This window comes from Phoca vitulina, unplaced genomic scaffold (assembly GCF_004348235.1).
Source record: "Phoca vitulina isolate PV1807 unplaced genomic scaffold, GSC_HSeal_1.0 scaffold32, whole genome shotgun sequence".
Classification (NCBI taxonomy): Eukaryota; Metazoa; Chordata; class Mammalia; order Carnivora; family Phocidae; genus Phoca; species Phoca vitulina.
In genome coordinates, this window is record NW_022589735.1 from 4,145,663 (window position 1) to 4,171,732 (window position 26,070).

General features: G+C 44.1%; 1 protein-coding gene across 1 annotated transcript in view; it reads left to right on the forward strand.

The window, feature by feature from the left end:
* The window catches only part of TRPC7 (transient receptor potential cation channel subfamily C member 7), a 148,607-nt gene that overhangs the window by 68,528 nt on the left and 54,009 nt on the right, over positions 1-26,070 (forward strand). The window contains exon 4 of the mRNA XM_032425311.1: positions 23,409-23,573. Coding sequence (XP_032281202.1) covers positions 23,409-23,573 — 165 coding nt within the window. The remainder of the gene's footprint in view (positions 1-23,408; positions 23,574-26,070) is intronic.

The window sequence follows — 26,070 nt, forward strand, 5'->3', positions numbered from 1 at the left end:
AGCTAAAGACCAACTCTCATTATTTCTGTACTAAATGCTCATATATGGATTCAGAGTCTTAATAAGCATTTGATCTTTTATATACTCCTCCCATTATGTACCATAATGCATTATTCTTTTATTAACATTCATCTGCCTAAGGTCACTTGCAAATTCCTTGATGGAAGGAGATTTTTGTAAGTATAATTGTGGATGAAAATCTTTGCCAAATAGAGATCCTTTCACTTAAATAATCCAAGCCATAGTCATGTTGTACCTAAAAGACACACACACACACACACACACAATTTAAAGTTACAGAATTTTTTTAAGTAATCAGATTGTGTTATGCCCCACTCACATCTTCCATCTAAAAGTGAACAAGACAGGTGCAGTCCCTGCCCTCAGGGAACTCACAGTCTAATAATTAGCACTGAGAGAAGCAGAGCCTGAGATGAGGGTCCTTGTGCAAGTGAGTGATCTCAGGAAAATCCTGCCATGAGGGGCAGAAGCTGGAGAAGATGCTAAGAAGTGGTTTCAGTGAAGCCTAACTTCAGCTTGATCTTGTGGGGGGGCTGTGGAGTATGAGTAGCACTACATGCATGCCCCATACTGAAGCAAGGGGCATCTGTCTCAGTCAGTCATTACTTGCAGGCTGCCCCCAAGGGGGAGGCATAACCTCCCAGGCATTTCTGGGCAAAGCAGCTCCCATTGGTAGAGGCAAATTTCTGGAAAAGGATGTATCAGTGAGCCCTCAGCAACCAACACCCCCAGAAGATGAGGATGTGAATTGCCTAACTGGTAAAGGGATCTAGGCAGACCACCACCAACATCTTCTTGCCTTTAAAGTACTTAAAATCCAAACTACTAACCATGGCCTATAAGGTGCTGCATGGTCTGGCCTTCCTCTCCAAATTCATCTTGCACCAAACTCACTCCTGCTCACTGATCTCCAACTACACTGCCTGGTTCTCTGTTCCTTCAACACTCCACACTAGTGCCCAACCCAGAGAATTTATTGGTCCCTTTCCCTAAAATCTCTGCTGGTTATATCTTCCTCATTGTTCAAAACTCAGATATAATTATAACAATTATCTCTTTCTCAGAGAGACCCTTCTGATCATCCTATCTGAATGTGGTCACCATGTTGCTCCCTCCCTCACTGCCTACTGTTCATCCTAGTACTCTCTTTTATAGTTAATATCTGTTTATTTGTTTACTGTCTAGTTCCCCCAACACACTGGACTCTGTGGAAGCAGCTCACCACTGTATCCCTAGCCTACAGCAGACCTAAGCAAACAATAGATTCTCAAAATTATTTACTGATAAAGTGACTGAATAAATGAATACAACATGCCTGAGTTTTTTTCCAGCTTTTATTTTTCTGAAATACAATAAAATCTCATGTTGTAGATGAGATGCATTCCTAAAAACTAAGGGTTCTCTTGGGGATCAAAATGATATAAAGAGAAAAGTAGCCCATAATGTGTTCCTGGATATCAGTTATTATTTGTCTCATTCTTAAACTCTTATAACTATTAGCACTGAGTCTGTGGAGAAACTCAGATCATTACTGAAAGCCTTATTTTAATAAAAAAAAAGAAAAGAAAAGAAAGATCACTTAAATATAAAATACCACTGTTTGATTAACAAAGTTAGTAACATTTTGGTCTCCAAAACTGAATCCTGAAGAAATTATCAATTTTTGCACTTAGTATTAAAAAAAAAAAAACCCATCTGATGTATCATCATTTGACTGCTTGCTTGCTCCCCTTCTAATAGGTATTAGTTCTTTCTGAACAGGCAGATTTACAAACTGAAGAAGGAGGAGATAATCATGTGACACCTATTATCAGCTAAATTTGTGCACATTAGAAAGTAAGACCCAATCCCTGCCATCAGGAGCTTACATCCTAAAGGGCTACAGAGACCTGAATCCAGACTTTTAACCAACAAAGAGAGGAAAGATTTAGCTCAGGCAAAAATGATGTGGGAAGCCTTTAAGGAAGAAGAGGAGGTAGCTTCTGAGTCAGACTGTAAAAGATGGGTCAGAGCTCAAAAGAAAAGGGGAATGAAGATGTTTCAGACAAGGAAATGGGGGGAAAGCCCAAGGTATGATAATGTTTGGAGAACATGCAGATGGTCAGGGTGAGGGCATCTGGGAAGAGAGGAGGCTGGGGAGGAAGGGACAAAATGGGGGCGGGGACTAGGGACCAGGAGCCTGGGGTCATAGGAAATGTGACCTGCTGGGGATGTGGGGTCAGATCTGCTGGGTTGTGGAAATGTGCTGAAATGTACGGCCTTAATTCCATAATGGAAATGAAATCCATGATGTTGTCTTTACAGTTTGCCTCTATAATCCTATTTACTTATTATACAAACAGCATAACAAATGGAAAAATTTTTTAAAGGAAAAGAATAATCTACAATCATATGTCCATACGTCGATTGTTTCCATTTGTTTACACTCCTCCAATTATTTCCCATATGGAGACATGTATTTATATACTTACAGCTACGTGATAAATAATTCTGTGATGTGATTCACCTAGCATTAGAAGATAAACATTTTTCCATTTTTGTCTATAATTATTATTTTTATGCCAGGATAAGACTCATGTATCATTGTTTATATATTGTCTACTGATGAACATTCGCTTTTCTCATAGATTGATATTTTACTATTATCTCCATACATATCGCTTTCTTTCCTTCTTTTTGTTATTTCCTAAAATTGAGTTTCTGAGAGTGAGGCTTCTGGATCAAAGGACAAATATTTATGAAACACACTGCAAAATTATTTTTCCAAAGGGCTACACTATTTTTTTAGTATCAACAGTTTTATACAACTGAACTGGTTTATCAGTACTCTGCAAGCATCAGATATTATTAGGATTTTTTCCTCTGATTTAGTAGATGTAAAATATTGTCTTATGCATATTTTAAAATGCATTCCTCTGGTCATTAGGCAGATGAGCATTTTCTATGTGAAATCCTCCCACCCATGGCCACTCACTACACAACACCACCAATATCCTTCAGCATGTGCATATTGGAGCCTGACCTTATCCATGTTGATATGAATGGCTCTTGTGCAATACAGAACTTTTTACATATTTGGGGCCAAGTCAGTGCTATGTCAAGACTGCAGGTAGTCTTGCTTCTAGTAGCAGGGTTTCATATTGTATGTGAGAATGGGAACTAGCTAAGACGCTACTGAAGGAGTCCAGTGGGAGGTGATGAGAGCCTAAAGTAAGGTGGTAGCTGTGTTCATGAAAAGTAGGTAGAAATCTGCAGAACTGGTTGTTTTGCATGTAGAAAATATGACTTTGCAGTCCAGGGTACAAATTCAACCTAGAAGATTCTGTGGGAGTCTGGCCTACCAACCACAGGACAAATTGTATTACTGGGATCCCTAAATTGCCCTAACAGAGACTTCATTTAGGGGACAGAGGGTACAAGAGGCCATTTCGGAGCCTGGGGGACTTTGTGGCAGGATGGGGCAGTGTAGAGCCCTGGGCCCACATAGAAGGGGGAAGGACTGGGCAGAGGACATGGAGAGAAAGAATCAGGACTCAAGAGAGATGCTCAGAAAGAACACACAGAGAGTAGTTCTCTCTCAGAGTGCCAGCCCTGTCCCCACTCTTCATGTGCGTGCCACACCTCGTAGCCTCAGCCATCTGTCCCCATATTACTGATGAAGGAACCGAGGCCCAGAGAGAGGGAGCAACTCTCCATAAGTTATGCAACTGGTAAGAAGTACAAGAGGAACTCCAACTTATATCCCTGGTCTCAAAGCCTCTGTTCTTAGCTACCACTCTGTGCTGGGACCAGGGGGGTTAAGACCAGATTCCCCTGCCTAGCAGGATGCCAGAAGAATTCCCAAAGGGAAGAGGTGGAGGGGGCAAGTGAACCCACAGAGCTGAGTGTTCCTGCTCAATCCACAAGCCCTGTGCATGAAGGCAGAGCAGTGCCGGAAAGTGGAGAAGGGGTCTGGCTATAGATACTAACGCAGCCAAGATCCTCAGAGATACATAACTTCTCACCAGATCCTCAACAACCCCTTCTTATCTAGTTTCCCCAGATTATTTTCGGTGGATGCAAAACAGTACTTGATCTTCTAATAAAGACCTTCATTCAGTGAGCAAAAAGGAGATGTTAAAATGTTCGTTAATTTGGAAGCTGCTTTCAGTAACCATCAGGTTGAAATTTAGTGATATTAAGGTCATTAGGGAGGATTTATAAAGACAAAGTTCCAGCAACCTAATCTATTAGCACCAGTTACAGATCCTTTGCTGATAATAGACCACTACCCTGAGAAAACAGTATACTATGAGGGTGGGGGACACACATATATATATGTTCTATTATAATTATAATTGGTTAGTATATTTATAAACATTGCACATATATGCACAACCATATAACATGGTTGTTAAAGCCTTCTTCCTGAAATAAATGACTCCATCCCAGAAAATCAAAGAATGCATGTTTCTTCTGAAAACCAGATCTTTCAACATGACGTGGATCATGCTGAATCTTTTCTGTGTGGAGTAGTGGTTAGAATCATGAGCTCTGGAGTGAGACACCCTGGAGTCACTTTAGGCAAATCACTTAACCTTTCTTTTCCTTCATCTCTAAAGTGGGGGCAATAATACTTGCCTTATAAAGTCCTGGAACATAGTAAGTACTGGATAAATGTGGGCTACTAGCACATTATAAACATTACCTTTCAGGAATTATTCTGACCCGTAGCAGGTAGTAGTTAGGAGACTGGCTACATATTATCTGGGTGGCAAGAAAAGCATAGCCCACTCCAAGGTATTATACTCTATTATTAGAAAAATAATTCTCTATTTCTACCCTTAATCATCTGTTCTATAAGAAATGTCATTATACTATTAAAATTAAAATATATATAAAATACTGAACATGTAATTAGTGGAGAAACAGGTATAACCAGTATGAATTTGCTTCATGACTCTTGGGGTAAGAAATCTTGTATATGGGGTGAGAGTATCCAGGTGGTTCATATCTTGGTTGTGTGACCTTAGAAAAGTTACTTAGCCCCTCTGTGCCTCATCTGTTTAAGAAAAGACATAGCTGTGTCTATGTCATAGGATTATTGTGAGAATTAAATAAATACAGGAAAATCACTTAGAATGTCTGGTACATCTTAAAAGTTCAGTAAATGTTGGCTCCTAACATTACTTTTCTAAGCCATGTGAAATCTGGCTCAGTATCTCCTACCCAGGTTGCCAGGAAATCCTATCTCAGTCGCTCTGGGGCATCCTCCTCTGTCACACCATAGTCCTGAAAACTCACCTGTGTACCCAAAGGAGAGCACTTGGCCTGTCCACTTCTCCTTGGGGATACCTGCTGTCCCTAGCATGCACTGATCACCATCTGCCCAAGCTGTATCTCCTCCATCTAATTCATTCAACAGTTTGGCTTTGAACCATACTGCTTTGGTTTTGTTTAAGCACTTTCTCTGTCCCAAATAGTATAATAGGTGTTGGGAATACAATAAAACAAAACAGACAAGAATCCCTTCCCTCAAGGAGCTTCCAATGAAGCAGGATCTGTGGACCAGACTACTGCTGGGGCCCTCTCCTTCCACAAAGTAGCCTCTTGGCATTGGGTCAATTTCCCCAGTACTCTGGAATGACCCCTATCTGGGGGTCTTTCTACCTCTGGGGCAGAGTTCAAATGCAATCTGATGTCTACACCCCACAGAAAACTCATAGAGATCACTTTCTTCTTCTAGTCTCAGGAAGCATCTCTCCAATACCACGTACCCTCCTCCAGCCCCTCTCCTTCACTGGGCCTTGATCCCCCAAAAAGGCCACCATGTGGCCTTTGGAATCATTGCTAAAACCCCAAGAAACTGTGCACTTCCTCCTGAGCCAGGACTACTGCTCTCACAGAACCCTCCTGGCCTCCTCCTCAGAAGGTAGAAGGCAAAACACCACTCATTCTCCCGGGATGACACTCCAGCTGAGAAAACATGATGGGCTCATCTTCCAGGCAGGTTATTCAGACACGCAGCGATGCAGAGGGGATCAAGGCAGGGACATCTAAAGCTCAGTGGGCAGGAGGTGGCATCTGGGCTACAGAGCTGTCTGAGGGAAGGAAGACACAGAACGGACTCTTGGGTCTGATGAGCAAAGGAAATTAACATGATTTTGAGAGAGCAATTGCAGCAGAGTTCAGGGGCCAGATTTCAGATAGACGAATGGCTATAGGGTAAGTCAAGAACACGGGTGAGAGCCAGTTGTGATTAGGAGGGACACTTCTTCCTCTGGGAAGGAGAAGAAGAGAGGATGAGCATCCCAGCAGAGAAGAGATGAAAGCAGCTCTTGCCCAATTGCCCCATGGAAAAGGAGGCAAGACAGAGTGCTGGGGGCTGAAAGTGAATATAGGTGTTCAATTTATCTTCTGGTGCACAGAACTTAGTGGCTCAAAAAAACCAAATCATTTTATCTGGTTATAATTCTGTGGGTCAGGAAATCTGGCATGGCTCAAGGGAGAAGTCCTTATGGCCACAGTGCATCAGCTGGAGTCATTTGCTCAGCTGTATTCAATTGGTGGTTATGCTGGAATGGAAGATTCCAGAAGGCTTCACTTAAATGTCTGGCACACGAATGCCCTTTTATAGAGTCTTGGTCGGTCGGTCGGTCTCTCTCTGTCTCTCTGTCTCTCTCTCTCCTTCTCCTTCTCCTTCTCTTTCTCTTTCTCTCTCTTTCCCCATCCTCCCCTACCTCACATGGCTATGGTGGACTCCCTAACAGCACAGTGATCCTAGGGAGGTGGTCTCTTACAACACAGTTGCCTTTAAAGGAGTGAGGGGAGATGCTGAAGATCTCCAAAGTCCAGTCTTGGAAAGTTCTGTGGCTCTACTTCTGCCACATTCTATTGATACAAATAGATCACTGAGAACTAGCCCAACCTCAGTGGCAGTAGAAAGAGACCCCACCTTGGTCACACTGCAGAGTACGTGAGATGGGGAGATATTACTGTCACCATCTTTTTTTTTTTTTTAAAGATTTTATTTATTTATTTGACAGAGAGAGACACAGCGAGAGAGGGAACACAAGCAGGGAGAGTGGGAGAGGGAGAAGCAGGCTTCCCGCCGAGCAGGGAGCCCGACGCGGGGCTCGATCCCAGGACCCCGGGATCACGACCTAAGCCGAAGGCAGACGCTCAATGACTCAGCCACCCAGGCGCCCCTTACTGTCACCATCTTTAGAAATGCCATATACCCCAGGTTGAAAAAAGAGAGTTAGCATTCCTATTTGTGGGGATACATGGTAGAGTTAAGGAGATGAGCTGGAAGATTCATTCATTCACTCACTCAACAAGTATTTATTGAGAGCCTACTATGTACTGGACACTGTTCTGAGTACTATGGATACAATGCAATAAAAAAATTATTTACCCTTATGGAGCTGAATTTCTAGGGCAGCGACAGACAATAAATGTATAATATAAATTCTGGTGGCTGCTAAGTGATATAAAGCTAAATAAAGCAGGATGAGAGAGAGCAAGGGATTGTTTGGTAGGCAGAGGGAAGACTTCTGCTTTGGTCAGGATGGTCAAGTGAGGCCTTAGTATGTTTCAGGAAGAATGAGGAGGCTAGTGGAGCTTCATCACACTGAGAAAAAAGGAGAAGGTCAGGATATGAAGTATTCAAGAACCAGATTATCAAAAATCTCATAGATATGGGAAGAAATGTCCTTTTTCTCTACCCATAGTGGGTAGTCATTGGTCTGGCCTCTTGTCCAGATGAAGGTGGATCAGTTCTTAGCAGAAACCCATCCTCACTGGCCCCTTCTCTGTTCTTGGGGAGTTGAGGAGAGGGGAGATTACAGAATCCACCATCATCCTTGTGCCCTCTGACTCATCCTCAGGTCACCACGTTTCCCTTCTGGATTCTCAGACCTTGGGGTAGTGTCTCTGCTATATGTTTGACATTATAGCAACTAGAAGCTATCCAAATTTGGTCCGGAAAAAGTATAAAAAGAATTCTGCAAAGCTCCAGATGGCTTTATAAATTAAATTAAACTCACAACTGGCCCAGAAACTTTCCCCATCATAATTACATTATTGATCATTAACATTTAAAGAAGCTACAAACAGAATCCTGGATATTGCAATAAATTATCATTGTCTACTGGGCAGGTTCCATGAATCAGGTGCCTCTGGAGCCTTTTGAGACTGTCTGATGCTGTAATTTAAATGATGTTGTTCTGCTCTTAGTAAGTTGGAATGCAGCATGGGGAGAAGCAGAGACAAGTGCATGCACATACAATCTACATCATGGGCATCTGGCCCATATATCTAAAAATAAAAGAAAGACTGTTACAACTTCTCCCAGCTCCTAAGGCACCCTGTTTCTCTGAGGCATGCTTAGTCTTCATCTTAGGGTGATGCTAGACTCCTGAGTGGCTCCCATCTCCCATTGCTCCCCAAAGGACATCCTACCCTGAGTTACCTGCATTTTTCCTGACACACCAGGCTCTGAAGCATCACTAATAATAACAACAACAATCTATTAAATGCTTAATCTGTGCCCTTCACCATACCAAATGTCTTCAATGCACTCAATCAGGGCACCTTCAATATTGTCATCCCCACTTTCCAATGAAATAGATCTGGCTGAGAGGCAGAGTCAAGTTTTAAAACAGGATCCATCTGACTATGGAGCTCCAAAATCTTTACGGCTCCTTCTCTTCAGCATGCCCTTCCTGACTCTCTTGATGTCTGCTAATAGACTACATAGTTCAGCTCAAGAAACCCTCCTCCTCTAGGAAGCCTCCACGTCCCCTCTTGGGATGGATGCTTCTTCTCTGGTCTTTCATGGCATCCTGATCTAACCCCCACTATGGCATTGACTGAGCTACAATGAATTTTCCTGCTGACCTGTCTCCCTGACTACACTTTGAGGGCCATGAAAGCCAGAACGTTATTTTTAACCTTTGTGTTCCTGGTATCTGGCTCAGTAGGTATTTTCTGGATGGATGGATAGATGGATGGATGGATGGATGGATGGATGGACAGAGAGATATAAACTTATGCATACACGTATGTAACCTTAAACATATCACAATCACTTATAAGACTCAGTTTCTACTTCTGAAGAATATGAACATTTTGAGAGAAGGAAAAAAGTGTTACTGCCATGGGCTGATTAAAAACCAGCACTCAAAGTAAGACCAAAATTAACTCAACCCATCAAGAACTTTTATATATATATATCTATATATATAATGTCTTCGGGGTTGACCCCTGAATGACAAGGGGGACTACTGCCTCTTCAAATACTAAACAGAAGTGTCAAGAGGACCTTTGCATTGGTTGCTGAATATTCATGCCCGTCATTTGACATGTAAGAATGACATCCAGCAGTCACCTGCATGACCAGAACGTGCCTTTGCTAGAAATAAACATTGCATGTTTCCCAGTGTTTAGGCCATGATAAATTTCCACATTTCCCAGAGAAGTGAAAGGAGCAACTGAGGATGTCCAGGCTGGAAGCATGGGTAACAGAGCAAGCACTGATACAACTAAGAGAAAAAGAAAGCAACCTGTACAAAGTAGCTGGCTAAGGTATATGCCAGGCTCTCTGTCAAGTAACAATGTCCCTTAAGGTATCAGATGACAGAAATGGGAAGTGTGACATCGAGAATTAGGAAACACCCCCTTAAAAGTTGTCTGTGTGCTCGTAATTCTAGAGAATTATGGTAGTTATTAGGGAGGGGGTGTTCATCATAGATACCCCCTACTGCTCACACAGGGCCCAGAAGTACATGAGAAGGAACTTGAGCACTGTCTACACTAGATTTAACTTTGTTGGTCAGGTTGGTGCTGGGAAGAAGAAGAGCAGGAAATAAGGTTAATGTTATGGAAAGAGAGATAAACTCCTAGAAGTGAGCACATTCTGGTCAAAACCTGAAAAAAGGGGTGAGCAGGAGTTCTGAGTTCAGTATGAGGCAGTCCTCAGATCCTCCCTGACCTCCCCACAAGCCAAAATGAGCTAGCTGTAAGTAGGGAACAAAGAGTACTGGCTCAGGATCTCACACCTCTGTCCATCTAGCTTTTGGGAGGCTAACTCATATAGTCAAATGGAGGTAAAATGAATAAGACAAGTAATCCTCCACTTGGGGTCATCACAACAGAATTACACAGGCCTGAACATGGAGAAGGAGAAACTCTGGAACAATAGAAGGCATTAATTCACCCTGGGTATCAATTCCAGTGACTCTATCAGGGGAGTGCCCTCCAGAAAAGATGGGCCTGAGAAGATACAGGCATTTCTGGGGTAGGCAGATGGAGATGTGGAGATAGGCATGATGGTGAGCAAGTGGCCATATGTGTTGAGAAAATGGATGGCCCACATACCAAAGAGGTATTCAAGGTCCTGAAGAATTCAGCACCCACTACCACATGGGAGCCCATGAGGCCAGCAACAGAACTGCAGGAGAAAGCCCCTAAGAGCAGAGTAGAGAGCAGAGGGCTAGACACATTCCACAGACACATGGAGCGGCCCAGGAGCCTTCAATGCAAGCAGACAGCAGAAGGGGGAGCTGACAGAGGGACAGCAAGAGCAGGACCACAGAGACGCAACATTAGCTGTTCCTGTGTGTTGGATCAGCCACCTGGGGCCATTTCAGAAAACATTTAGTATTTGAACCAAGGAGAAATACATAGGAGGAGGCCATCATAAGAAAATTCTTGCCATCCTGCTCTGAAACATCAGGATTTGGGAATTCACAAGCTTCCCAAAGGTAAAGGCCTTGACCACCTTGCATCCTGCTGTATTCTCCAGGCCTTACATGCTTGGCACCAGTAGCAATCAGCATTTAACTATCTGTCTGATGGGTAGATGGATGAATGCATGTCTACCCATGGGGCTGGGCTGTATTCGTCAGCTGACAAGGCCTGTAACATTTGGGTCATTTATCTGCTATTATTTCAACATTCATGTCTCATATCAAGATACTGGTATTAGTCACATTTTGTAAGTGTTGAAAATTCAGAAGTTTACATTTTAAAAAGTTTTAATTTAAAAGAAACTAAATCCTGAGTATGTTTTAAATGCAAAATGTATATGAATAAAACCACCAAGTAAAAATAAAACATGGGCAAAATATACATTACACATACATAAGCATTATAATATAAATTCATAAAAGATGAAATCAACTTTAAAGTGTGATTTTAAAATAATTACATTAAGTGGGGCGCCTGGGTGGCTCAGTCAGTTAAGCATCCAACTTGATTTCAGCTCAGGTCATGATCTCAAGGTCGTGAGATTGAGCCCCACATTGGGCTCCACACTGGGCGTTGAGCCTGCTTAAGATGCTCTCCCTCTGCATCTCCCCCCACTCTCATGCAAGCATGTGCTCTCTCTCTCAAAAAAAAAAATAATCATTACATAAAGGTAAAATGTAAAGTGTGATTTTAAAAAGGAAAGCATATCAAATACATCATTGCTGAGTTATATGCATGCACACTTCTCTGCAACACAAACTTGAAAAATTTGGTATCACCAAGTCATAAGTCAACTCCAAATAGCTCCCTCTGATTCATTCATCTGTAACTGACCTAATATTTTAGTAGATAATTTGATAAAAGCTTTTTGAAAAATGTATGACCACCCCAATTTACCACCTACCACTAGGCTCCATCAACCTAGGACTAGAATATTTGTTTTGGTTAAAAGCTGTGTTTTCTATTTCAAGAAAGTATGTCCAGTCTTTGTCTTCCTTTATTTAATTAAATATAGATGCAAATTTCCTACGTCAATATCCGTACCTTTAAATATATGTTCTCCTTGTTGATAAAAGTCTTTGAACTAAAGTAAGAATCATTCTTGCAAGAAAAACTTGAATCAAATTTCTCCCTGTTACCATGAAAACTATAAATGAATATTCTGTGAGTGAGCATAACTTTGATTAAAAAAAATTAATGCTTGATATAATTCTTTGGACAGGGCTTAACATAGAAATGATTCATATTTCTGACTTTTATTACAGAAATATTATACCAGTAAAAAAAAAAAAACTAATTTTGGCACTTAAAAATTGAACTATAAACCAAAAATTGAACTGCATTTTCTGAACCTTGAAAACTCTTTTGAGTTAGGCATGATTATGGTCATTTTATAGATAGAGAAACTGAGACCTGAGAAGGTAAGCCGCTCTGTCCCTCACCAGTCAGTGGTAGAGCCAAGACTGGCATCAGGTGGGCTGACCCAAAACCTGTGCATGCTCCATGACTCCATGAATCTCTGCACCCAAGGGACAGCAAAGCCATCAACAAAGGTCTGCAGAGTTATGGATTCAACTTGGGAACATTATTCAGTCAGAACTCAGGCTCAGAAAATTATCTGAAACTATAGCGCTTCTAGTAAGATGTCAGTGTCAGGTGGGACTTGGCAAGAGACCCAAGATACTAATTAGGTCCTCAACAAAGCGGTTTTATGACTGGAGTCTGTACTTTTCAAGGCTGTAAATCTGGACTCAGGTGGCCTCCACATTAACCTAGCTCCCGGCAAGGTGGTGACCAGGCAGGGAGCCACTGCTGAATCAGTTGCTGCTACCCCTGTGTGTATGCAGGAGAGAGCACCCAGGATTTTATCTGCAGTGGGATGATTCACTCCTTTCAGGTAGATAGAGTTGTCGAGGAAACTGGCTTCGAGCCCTTCTCCTTGTGTATTCTTGATTTTTATCTCCACTGGGACTTGGCTGGCCCACTGACACAAGCACAGAGAGAGAAGGGTTCTAACAGCATCTTAAATCATGAGGTCCCCTGGCCTCTGTGGGCTTGGAGAAATCACCGTGGTCCCTTGTGCTTTGGCACATCTGCCTCATCGAAAATCTACCTTGTGGAAATACAGGAAAACAGTTCAAAACACTGTCTTTCGAGTCACACTGGCCTGGCTTCAAGTCCAGGCCATGTCACAATCACCTTCGTGATTATAGCCAAGTGACTTAATTTCTGTGTCTCATACTTCCATATTTAAAATAAGAATATAACAGTAGCCATCTCAAGGAAGCAACATGAGGATTAAATAATATGGTGACCGTTAAGAACAAAGCCTGACACGGAATAGATGCTCAATAAACATCGACTATTCTTTATTAAAATAATAATTATTATTATTTTGTTAATATTTCTTAGTTGACGTCAGCTTACAGTGGTAATGGCATACATAGAAATTAAACAATCCTCAGGACGCCTGAGTGGCTCAGTCAGTTAAGCGTCTGCCTTCGGCTCAGGTCATGATCCCAGGGTCCTGGGATTGAGTCCCACATCAGGCTCCTTGCTCAGCAAGGAGCCTGCTTCTCCCTCTGCCTGCCTCTGTCTCTCTCTCTCTCATAAATAAATAAAATCTTAAAAATATATATATATATAAATTAAAAATCCTCATCCGATCCAAAAGATAATCCTCAAACCCTACTTTAGTCTCATGTTTTAATCCTCTCCTGCACAAGAAAACAAAAGCCTGGTTTAGTTGGTATCACCTCTCCTTGTTTGCCTTCTAGTAAAGATGTGAAGACAGTTAAATGTTCATCAGACCCTGAGTAATACAGAATTTGTTATATTTAGAAATTATTCTGAAATGATGAGTCACAGAGAAAATCACAGAGCAAATCTTACAGGCTCCAGAAGAGCATGCAATTTATCACTCAACAGATGTTACTATTATGAGCACCTATTATGTGTAAAACATAAGGCTGCACACCCTTGGGAATCCACAGACAGTTGCTTCCTTCAAAGAGTTTAAAAACAGCAGAAGAGATAAGATGTAAACACAACAGTACAGCTCTTCACAACTTGACTCTTCAGCCATGACTGCCAAGTGAGTAGGCCACAGAACAAGACCCAGAGGAGTCCAAGACATCTCAGGGGGCTGAGGGACTTGGTAGGACTTGACAGTGGAAAGCTGGGTCTCAAAGTCTGGTTAGGAAGTGAATCACAGAGGAGCGGGATGAACACAGGCAGGGAGGCTATACAGGCCGTGTTTGGGAACAGTATGTGGAGCAGCTCGGCTGGACAGGAAAGCCCAAGAAGGTAATCCAAGAAGGTCTGCTAGACACTGCTTCCATTTCTCCTATGGTTTCAGGCTGGGGCATAACCCGAAGTGGGGAGGCCAGAGTCCCCGCCCAGGTGTGCAGAGGCAGTCATCTGGAGCCCGCAGTGGGACTCTGGCCAGGAGAATGAAGTCAGATTGGAAACCCAGTGACCTCGTCAGCACCCTGTGGGCTCAGTGCTGTGGGAGGATCCCTGGTGAGCACTAGCAAATCATGTACTTAGCATTCGCCTCCAGGAGGGTGGCCAAGGCCCTTGGCCATTGCACCTGCACTCAGGAAGAGGCTCATCCACAGCTCTGGGAGAGGTCTAGCACCATTTGTTTAGGTCTCTGCTCCTCAGAGACTAAAGCACATGCTGTTCATGAACCATAGCCTCCAGGAGAAAACCATTCTGTCTCTGGTAAGAGACAAGCTGCTAAGTCACAGGTACAGTGCTCCGAGTGCTCAGGGTAACTCACCATTTGTGTCATTCCACTTGGTCTATAAAATTGGAAGACTGCTTATTTTGAGGTAGGAGAGAGTTTTTTGTGTCCTGCTGTCCCTAGACAACAGGAACAGAGAACAGTGGAGCAAGCTACTCAACTGAATAGATACTAACAAATCTTCCCAGGAGGGAAGAGCCTTCAGAAGTAGCCATCTCCTCTTGCCTTGCCACACAGCAGACTTGCAGGATGGCTCAGGACGGAGCTAGCTGCCTGGCGGGATACCCAGCTGTAGGAATCACTAAGAAGCACGCCAGGGCTGGTTAAGCTCGTGGGCCCACAAGTGGAAGAGGAGACAGTGGGGCCAGAATGGAGTGAGAGACATCTGTACAGGCATCTAATTAGATTCTCCCAGAAATGAGGGGGAAGTCTGAAAGACACTCGAGTAGTCAGAAAAAGGAGAATTTTGCAGGTGATACTGCAAAAAAGGTGAGGACAGGGAGGTAGAGTGCTGAGACAACGCATATGAAACAAAGAAGCAAAAATCCTCTCTACCTGAGCTCCCATACCTGTCTCCCTCGTTGGCTCATTTCCTGGGTAGCCCCCCACCCCCTCCAGATGATGGTATGAATCTTTTCCTGATAAGATCTTTAAACTCCTATCTCGACTGCCTTTGGTAATAAAGCAAGTTGTTGTTGTCATTGTTTTCCTGTCTCCTGGCACTTGTACAGTGAACACAAATTTGGTCAAGACATGAATTCAGTTATTTATCTGTTCATTCTGCCTCCTTGGAGAACAAGCCAACTTTCAGCCTTTGTAGCCATGTGCCTCTTCCCAGATGTGGTGACATAGCCAGAAGTGCTGGGAATCTGCCAAACTACAGGGACGATGAGTAAGGAAGGCCACTCTGGTCCTGCAGACGGTTCCAGATTTTGCAGTCTGAACACAACTTCTAGCTATGCCATTTACTCATGCAAACAGCACTGCCTGAGTACCCATCCACTGAGCACCACACTAAAGGTCCATCGGAGCCATCCAGGAGTTTTCTCTCTGTTAGAGGATCATCCAGGCATACAACTATGATAAATGGGAGAGACTAAGAATTGGAGGAGAGGAGAGAAAGAGAGATTCTCACCTGAGCGGGCAGGGTGAGACTTCAGGAAAGAGAGAGCGAGCTGAACAAAACCTGGACCGTGGCGACGAGAGGGAAAGCATGCTGGGGAGCAGAGACACCTTGAGCAAAGGCTCAGCGAGGGTCAAGCTTGGGGCAGGCTCTGAGAAGAAGGCTGCCAAAGTCAGGCCAGAGCCTAGGGATGGGAGGGAAAATAGTCGGAGTCAAGTTGGAACAGCAGCTGGAAGTCAGGCTTGAAACTCTAACCCCGACTCTCCCTTCCTTTGCTCTCCTCTTCTCTGCTTCCCTTTTCTTCCTTTCATTTCCTTTCACTTGCTTCCTTTCTCCCCAATTAAAATCCCCTCCATCTATGCCTCCATGGCTCCATCCATCCCAAACAGTGCGAATGGAGTGAACGGGGGACTAGCACAGAACATCCAGTGCTCTGAAGAAGCCAGTCAGATATCAACTGCCCCCCGACCCCAGAGGACACAGCCCACTGCCAGAGTGAAAGGAGACACCCAGAACTCTGGCTGGAAAGCCATATGCACATCTCTGGGGCATATCTGCAATCTGGAGGCTCACAGAGATGCCCTCCGGCTTGGCAGACAGAATGAGACAGTGACCTGACCCAGAAGAGATGCAGGAAACTTCCCCCAGGAGAGGCAAGATAAGGAAGTGGTTAAGAATGTTGACTCGAGTCAGACATGAACAGTGATAGTACCATCAGCTTTATAATGAGCAGAACACTTCTCACCTTATTGTGTTAAAAGGATTAAATGAGAAAATGTTCATAATGTGCTCAGCACAAGGCCCGATCCATATGAGTGCTCAATAAATGTCAGCTTTTTATTATTCTATTTATGACAGAGAACTAAGACCAGGAAGGACTAAAGTCCAAGCTAACCAGATCCAGAGCATTCCAGAGGGAGCTTAGTGGAATACAAAGACCTCAGGCTTTGGAGTCAGAAAGACCGAAGTTGGAACCACTTTCTAGCTGTGGGATTGTGGGCAACTTGAGGTGACTCAGCGTCAGCTCCCTCATCGGTAAGAGGAAAGCACATCTTCATTTGTATACAAGGATGTATAAACATCCATTTTTTTGGAAAAGTTATTACAAAGATAATAGCTAACATAACTAAAATTGCTTCATGTAGTAGGTCCTCAATAATTAATACCAGAAACACTCAAGCTGTGACTTCAAATTTTTTTACTTTGTCTAGTGCCCATGCTGAGAGGCTCCTTGAAAGAGGCATAATTTTTTGGATTCCCCACCTAGAGTTCCAAGCCCCATACCGTTCTTTTCTCACTCCCATCACCATCCACCCAGAACTATCATGGATTATCCTCTTGTGGTGGCCACTTGGGAGCAGCATGGCTAAATAAATAGGTTCAATGAGCATGGTGACAATGTTGGTTCCATACCAGAATGCTTCACTGATTTAAAACTTAATAAAACAATGGCAATTTCTGCTTTATTTATCGTAATTGAGCATACTAAATTCTTCAGGAATTTTTAACTCGAAAAACACCATGGCTACTCAATCCTCTGCTGATGGCATAAACTCAAGAAGAAGAGCCAAGAGAACTATTCAGACATCCCTGGGGAGGAACAGAAGTGGTAATAAGAACAGCACCAGCAATGATAGCTTTAATATTAAGCACCAGGCCATGTTCGGAGCACCCAACACTTAATCCATCTCTCCTGCATCACGAAACTAGGAGCTGTGAAGTGGCTGGCCCAGGGTCACACAGCTAGGAAATGGCAGATCTGGAATTTGAACCTGCATGGGCCAGCCTCAGAGCCTGTGAGTGCAACCGCTCCGCTAACTGCTGGCACAGAGAGGAGGAACCTGAAGGTCATCCATGGAAACAAAGCAACTAGCTGTGCCAAGGCTGTGGGGCTCTCAGTATTATGTCTCACGGAGAAAGCCCACCAAGTGTACCCACTGGTGGGATGATCTTTCAGTGTTATCCGCTCACCCATGAGGGACGGCCTACTCCAGAACTGGCAGGGTGTGCTACTCCAAGGCCCCATTCCACTTCCAGAGTCACAGGGCTGAGAGCTGCAGGTGGACCAGGACTGCAAGCTCTCTCTGTACTTCTAGTGCTGGCCACAGTGCCCGGTGAGAGGGAGCACTGAGGACAAGTCTGCAAAGTGAATGAATGAACAAACAAATGACCCACCAACAAACTAAACTAGTCAATGACTGACACTTCCATTTCTCTTCTTCCCTCCCCAACTTCCCAGACTTGAGAGCTTTCCCAAGACAGAACGGGAAGGAAAAACATTAGCAGCACTGAACCCAATCCCACGAGATGCTCCAAATAGGAAATGGCATCACAGAATTATTCTAATTCCGATGGATGGTCTACACTAAGAAAAGCCCTTTGGTGACTGTAGCTTGAGACAGTGTCTGTCTCCCTTTGCCTATGTAGACAGTTTCCAGAGAAAACAGGTTTCTATAAGCAAATGCTGGTGTTGAGCTAAGTGGAAAATCTTGACCACAGTCACATCAGCCATCACTGGGCCCTTTGATGGTTTATCTGTATAAAAGAAAGTCATTTTATCTATAGGCATTGGATTTTATAAATTTTGTTCCAGCTAAGTTATTCTTCAGCTTATCAAATCACGCTTTCCCACATCTCATCATTCTGCAAATGAGACTTAGTGTCCGAGGGAAAAACCTGTGCTTAAAGGATATGGAAATCACACAGTCTCAAAGCCCCTGAGCTCAAACGTAGTCCTCTTTTCCTCCCTGCGAAAAGTGCAAAATGCAAGACTGAAAAGCTTTTAAGGTGGTGGAGGGGAGGGGCTCTGAGGAGGGAGGAGAAGGGCTTTCCGCAGGTTCAAGGGCCCGCACTGCTCCTCATGGATGGAGTGCTTCATAACCGGTAGACGGGCATCAGGGTGCAGAATACACTGGATAGTGACCCCGCCTACCCAGCAGAGACCAGCCCATTTTGAACCAACTGCATGGATAAACCAAGCTGCGCTTTCAGTGGAGGATGGGGCAGGAGGGACTGGGTAGAGAGGGAGTGGCCTCACCCACGTCATTTCCAGAGACACCAACATTTCAAGAATCTGTCTGCTCACACAAGGTAGAGACAAGAATAAAAACAGGAGGGTGAGGGAGAGTTGCAGAGTAGGAGGGAGGAAGAGAGAAAAAGAGGAAGAGGGCAGAGAAAATGGGCAAGAAAAACAGAGTCATGGGCTTACTTTTATTTATTGCATACTAATACAGTGCTTACTATTTGCCAGGTACTATTCTAAGCACTTTACAAATACTAACTTACTTAATCCTCATGATTAGCTTCATTTCTAGAAGAGGGAAGCTAAGCATGGAGAGAGTCAATGACTTGAGAGCATACGGCCAGCAAGTGACAGGGCCATGACCAGAACCCAGGAAGCCACGCACCAGTCCATGCCCTTACCCATCCGGCCTGAGGAAAGTCTTCGACCCTGTTCTGATGGGAGCATCTGGCCCAAGGGCGTAAGCATGCCGTGAGACAGCCCTAAAAATAGTTAAGGAATGTTTGTATCTCTCAACAATTATGTATTCTTATCACATCAGCTATTTCCTTGTGAATGAATATAAAGCAGGGAAACAGTGAAGGGGATGGTTCTCCTTTGGGCTATAAAAGAAAAAGAGCAGCCCACGGATCAAATAAAAGCAGAGTAACAGCCAAGACTGAGCTAATATGCCCAAGAGTTCCCATACACCACCACTGTATTCTCACTATGTCACCAGGGGCTAGGAGGAACAAGACGCTTAGGCGAGATATTAACAGAAGAGTAGCTTTGGGTGTAACTTGTTATGTTAACCATGAACGTTGGTCAAACAAGCCACTAGGATAACTGGCGTGAGATGGACTCAAAAACCGGCAGCATGATTCCTGGTCCCTCCGGACTCTCAGGTCCTGTTTTCCAGCCAATCTCCTAATCCATCAGTCCATCGTAGGGACCCTGGCTCAGAGCTCCTGCTTATCTCTGCAACTTTACTTCCTTCAGCTTCCCCCTTCCTGCCCCAGTTCTCTGTACAGTCCACTGGGTGGCTGGATTGATTTTCTCTGCACATGTCCAAACATGGACATGGCTGGATTGATTTTTTCTGAAGAGGCTGCTCAGTTCCACGTAAGCCCCCGGTAACAGATTCTCAGCTCCAAGTCATCAGGAACTACCTGCTATGAAGAGTGAGAATCACACTGCTGGGAAAACTGGGGTGTTCTCACCAGTTCTTCCTGTGAAGGACTTCCATAAAAAGTGTACCACACTCAGTCCACAATGATTTGGGGCGAGAATGGCTTGGGCAAAGCCCTCGGTGTCATCCATCCTTTTGTGAGCTAGATGCCAAAGAAAGCAAACCCAAGACAACACTCATTTCCTGTGTTCCCATTCTATTCTAGCTGTGGGTTTTTCTTCCATCCATTCCTTTCTGACCCTACTTCTGAAAATCCTTCCCCTGCCCACACCTCACCCCCACCTCACCCTGCAGGAATTCTTCCTTTGTTCCCTAGCTGAGTGTCCTTTTGTTTAGACTGTTGTGTCCTGATGGCATGTTCATGTTATTCTCATCTTCCTGGGATCACAGATGATCTCTCTCTGTGCTTCAAAGGCACAGTGGAAAAATTCCTTTGCTACACACTGAATTTCAAAAGCCTACCCCAAGTTCAGAAAAGTGCCCATAGAAAGATAAATAATCTGGGCTTTAGCTATTACTTGCTGTCAGCTTTCTGGGAGCAATATACTATAAACTCTGTCCGCAAATTAATATGTTTGGAGCTAGGTTGCTTTATTATGGGGGAAGAAATGCAGCTATAAAAATTAGCACATGTCTAATCAGAAGAAGACAGAGTCTCAAGAGAGCCCCCTTGTTTTAGTTGTGACCACTCTCTTCCTCTGAGGCAGGCAAGGGAGAGTGGGAACAGTCCCCATTGTGTTCTGTCTCAGCATTTCTTCCCCTCCAGCTCTGCTGCTCCATCTGTTGTGCTAACTTATCTGTAGAAGGCGGTAGTAAAAGCCTGGATGGACTCTCTCCCCCGGTACAGAGAGATAAATGGAGGGGATCAGCCCTGGAGTCCTTCCAGAGCAGCTACAGTTGCAGGGAGCCAGGGGCTGAGCCAAGGGGCCTTCTGCCATTTCATGAGCAGACATCTCACCTTCTAATCAGACTGTGAGTTTCCCCAGGGCAGATCCATTTCAGCACCCAGAGAAGGCTTGCTGTTGAAAAACAAAACTGACTGCCCCCCATGCCCACCCACCATCCCTCTGAGGGACCTCAGCTCCCAGAAAGCTGACCATTACTAAAACACCCATATGAGTTTCTGTTGCTTGCTCCACTTTGCTGTGAACCAGAAAGGGCATAGAAAAGCCTATCACCTGCTGGCATGAGGAATCCTACCCTACATTGAGGAGAATCCACTGCTCTTGTCCTTAGAGGGCAAGACCACAATGGTTGCTGTGGGTCCAATAACGCTACCAAAAAAGCTTCATTCTCACTAATGCTTGAGGAATAGTATTATCGGGGGCTGCTGCATGGCCACATAAACCTTTGATAGTGTCTTCACACATTGCCTGGCTGCTGCCTTGAGTTCCCAGAAACTGGAAACAAGAACATGCTGCCATTTGCACTGAGAATGTTTTAAAACTGTTGTATTTATATTATTCTTATAATGAAAAGGAAATGTTTTTACATTTCCTCATAATCATTGCACATGTCCCCTTAATACCAATGAGGCAAACGGGATGAAAACTGGTGTATTATGCTCGAGTCATCAGATGAAAAGTCAGACCCTTTGAAGAATGCCCAGTGTGTCTGCTCCAGTCCATGGATGCAAGGCTCTCCTCAGTAGGGCTAAAGAATAGGGCTACCAAAGATGTCCATCAACAGATGAATGGATAAAGAAGATGTGGTATATATATACAATGGAATATTATGCAGCCATCAAAAGGAATAAGATCTTGCCATTTGCAACGACGTGGATGGAACTGGAGGGTATTATGCTGAGCGAAATAAGTCAAACAGAGAAAGACATGTATCATATGACCTCACTGATATGAGGAATTCTTAATCTCAGGAAACAAACTGAGGGTTGCTGGAGTGGGGGGTGGGGTGGGAGGGATGGGGTGACTGGGTGATGGACACTGGGGAGGGTATGTGTTCTGGTAAGCGCTGTGAATTGTGCAAGACTGTTGAATCTCAGATCTGTACCTCTGAAACAAATAATGCAATATATGTTAAGAAAGAAAAAAAGAAGAAGAAGAATGTAGCAGGAGGGGAAGAATGAAGGGGGAGAAATCGGAGGGGGAGAAGAACCATGAGAGACGATGGACTCTGAAAAACAAACTGAGGGTTCTAGAGGGGAGGGGGTTGGGAGGATGGGTTAGCCTGGTGATGGGTATTGAGGAGGGCACGTTCTGCATGGAGCACTGGGTGTTATGCACAAACAATGAATCATGGAACACTATATCTAAAACTAATGATGTAATGTATGGGGATTAACATAACAATAAAAAAATTTAAAAAAAAAAAAAAAAAGAATAGGGCTACCAAAAGCACTGAAAAGCTTCCTCCTGTCACAGGGGAACAAAAACTAATGAGTAAAATTTTCTTACATGTCAACTTCATTCCCATAAATCTTACTTAAATATTGCCTATTAACCATTTCCACTCAAAATCAACTAAACAAATGGCCAAATGGCACCAAATATTTGCAGGAAAAGGCTGTTTGGCTGCAGCAGCTCAAGCCAACTTGCTGGATGGAGCAGAACGAGGAAGACTCCCTATATGAATAAAAGCATGTCTCATGTACCACGTGGGCAGAGTGGAGCCAGGCCCAAGAGAGGGGCACACACTATCTGAGCCTCTTTCTGCACATTTTCATTCTTCTTTCTTTTTAACTGGCTCATTTTGCCACTTAGTCCATACAGAGGAACATGGTTGCCCACCTCTCCCAAGATCACTTGTTAACTTGTAAATAAAGAAACTGCCTTTCTCAGTCAGTCTCAAAGGCCCAGGTGAGAGAACATGATAGGCCAGTTGAAGTCAGGGTTCCACGCCTACTCCAATAAGTGATATCCAGAAGGGATGAGGTCACACAATACCAAACAGCCACAAGAAGTCTGTCTTGTAACCCGGGCATTAGGACAGGGCAGTTTGAAGAGAAGGAGGTGGCAGTGAGAAGCTGCTGTGTGAGGGACACCATGGGTCAGTACTCTGGTAGGCCATGAGAGGTTCTATGAATCCAAGCCAACACCCCTAAAGCCCAGTGGGGAAACACTCAGTTTTAATGTCTCCTCCAGAAACACTGCAAGCACTTTCCTTAGCCAGTACCGGAAAAGAGAGGGGAACACTTCTACAAACTCATTTAATCCTACAAGACAATAATAGGCTGTTCTGCAAACGGGATACTGAAGCTCACAGTAGTTGGGTAAGCGGCCCAACGTCACCTGGCTAGAAAACAGAGGAGCAAATTTCAGACCACTGGGATTCCAAAACCCCATTCATGCTCCATTCATGACTCAGGCTGCCTCACAAGTGAACTCTGCCTAAGCTAAGTGCCAAGCCCTGATGCGGCCGGTCCTGTGAGGCCTCTGACCTCAGCGCCATGACACCCAGCATCCTCAGGCCAGAAGGGCCCCGGAGGGACCTGCCCGCAGCTCTCCCCTAACGCCCCAGCCACGCCCCAGGTGAAACACCTCAGCCCCTAGCCACTCGTAGGTCGTATACTGTTCAAGTGCTACCGATGCCATTTTCCTGTTTGCGTTTTGTTTTTGTTTTTGTTTTGTTTTTACAGTTCGTTGCTCATCCTAACTGTCAGCAGCAATTGCTTACCATGTGGTATGAAAATCTCTCAGGCTTACGTCAACAGTCTATCGCTGTGAAATTCCTGGCTGTCTTTGGAGTCTCCCTAGGCCTCCCTTTTCTCGCCATAGCCTATTGGATTGCTCCGTGCAGCAAGGTACAGACTGCTTAAGGTGCATGTCGTCTGCAGTGATCTCTTCTCTCTCCTTAGCATGACCTGGAGGCCACTGGCTCGAAGCGACAGCTGAGCGTTTCCCGTGTTCAGAGAAAAGAGCTTTGAGATACTTAGCAAAAGTAGAAAACCACACAGACCTGCTTGTTTTCCATCATTTTTCTAAAACAGGGAGGAGTGATAATCTGGGACATTTAAAATACATGAGGCATAATCTGATCAATAATGGAAGAGAGAGGGAAGACAGGCACTTTTGCTCCTCTAATTATGCCATGTCCTGGACACGTCCTCTACACTCACAATAATCATTATAATAATGGTCACAGGAATAAGCAACATTTACTGAGTGTTTTCTTTTGGCTAAGCTCTTTTCATGGAAGATCTCATTTCACCCCCTCAATTACATTATGACGCATATACTTTATGAAGTAGGTTCAGAAAAGAGAAATAACGAATAGGCTGAGAGTCAAGTGCTGCTCATGCTGGGCTCTGCAGCCCCATCTCCACATCGTCCCAGTTTCCCTGGCTTCCCTGATTAGGCTCTGGGCCACACGGGCGGCTAATTGGGTCACAAGAAGGAAAAGACAAAGGAAAGAGAAGGAGAGCTGGAAAGGTGCAGAGCTGGGTTCTTTGCTCACAGGGAAGGGGAGTGTCGGGTGCCGGCTGCTAACGGAGGGAATGGAACTTTCCCACCTCCCGCCCATCATCCCTATAGCCCAGCCATCTGATCCAGCCACAGAAAGCCTCGGCACTCACTCCAGCTTCAGGCAAGAGTTAGCAACTACAGGACCAAATCGTGGAGAAATGATTCCACAGGGAATCTGATCAGCTAATGTGATTAACAAAAAATGGAACCTCTTGTCAACTCCAGTAAGAGGGACCTCATGCCAGGATGATGGGCCCAAGACTTGAGCGCTGCTGATGAGACCACCTAACCAGAGGCAATGAACTCACTGCCTTCGAGTAAGACGCACGCCATAGAGTCAGGTTAGGACAGATTCAGACTCCTTCTTCTGTATAATGGTAGTAAAAAGTCCTCAAACTGAGTATTTGTGGTGTTCAACCTTACATCTACTGAGCATTTTGTTTCTTTGACAGTCTACCATGCCATGGATTTCTAAATCAGAATTCCCCAAATGATACACATGTAAATGAAGGCATTTTTTTCTGCCTTTCATTATGAGCTGAAAAAAGTACAGTGAGTAAAACAAAACCAGATTTAAAGCTGGGTTAGAGTAGGTCACTGGTTCTAGGCACAGATTTTCACACTGGAAGTATCTAGTCTGTCCTGCAGGTTAGAGCCTTGCCTTCATTCAAAGCCTCAATGCATAGGGATGCTCACCTCCATACTCTGGGAGCCCCAAACTACTTTCAGGACAGTCAGTCATTAAAATAATAGCCACTTGGTAGAGAAAACACTGACAAGCCTCAATTTTGCTTTTAAAACCAAATGCAACAGCTACCAGAAAATGGGGACTAGCCAATACCAGCAAATTGGTTTGCCTCTGCCTACCTGGTCGCCTGGGGAAATACTCAGGAAGAAATGATATTCCAGTTGTTGACTAAATTTTTTAGATTTTCAGTAGGTCTAAGAAGAACCATCTTGGCCAATATCATGCAGATGTGATGTCCCCCCCCCAAAAAAAGTACGCATGGGAGGGGGAGGGAGTTCTGGACTTTCTTGGGGTCCAGTAAGTCCAAGAGACTGATGCCACCATGAAACATAGGGGTCACACCGATAGTAGTCTTCTAGAACATTCTGGAAGAAATGATTGCAGGAAAATTTAGCCCAATGGCTGAGACTTCCTCTCCTCTGTTCAGATACATGTCTGATTGACATTTGGTGCTCATGGAGCTTCCAGTAACACTAAAAAAAGAGCACTACAGATAAATACGAGCTGGCCATTAAGCCGCTTGTGCCTTCTGGGTACTTTCTGGGCTGCAAGTCTGAGTTCAACACATTGGAGGGTGTGTCCACATTGGAATGACAAATCTTTGTGGCATGAGATCATTCTTGGTGGCACACTGCTCATTCTGAGGAAAGATTCCCTCATTAAGGAGGGAAACTTTCGTTGTCAAAGTTGCTCTGAAGCAGCCAAAGGACAGCTAAAACAGTCAAGATATTTTTAGTTTCTTTCCTTTCACCACTACAAAGGAAATCTTTTCAAGTTTGGCAAAGATATTATATTACTGGGGATTATAGAGGGTCACATCTTCCATGTGAAGAAACCAGCCCTCGCCAAAGGCTCCTGAGGCCCAGAATACAAGGTCCTCCCAAGGAAAGTGGCACAGTGGCGAAATCTGTTAATGTGCTGCATCCCTCCTCCCAAGGGATCATTTTATACCTAATAAATCTATGAAAAAGCCAGTGTCATCCCAGCAACTTCAAATTCTAACCACATTATGACACCTGCCTCAAAGAATTTAGACCTTGATATTCTTTTCTAAATGTATTCATAACCAGCTAAACCTCATCAACCAG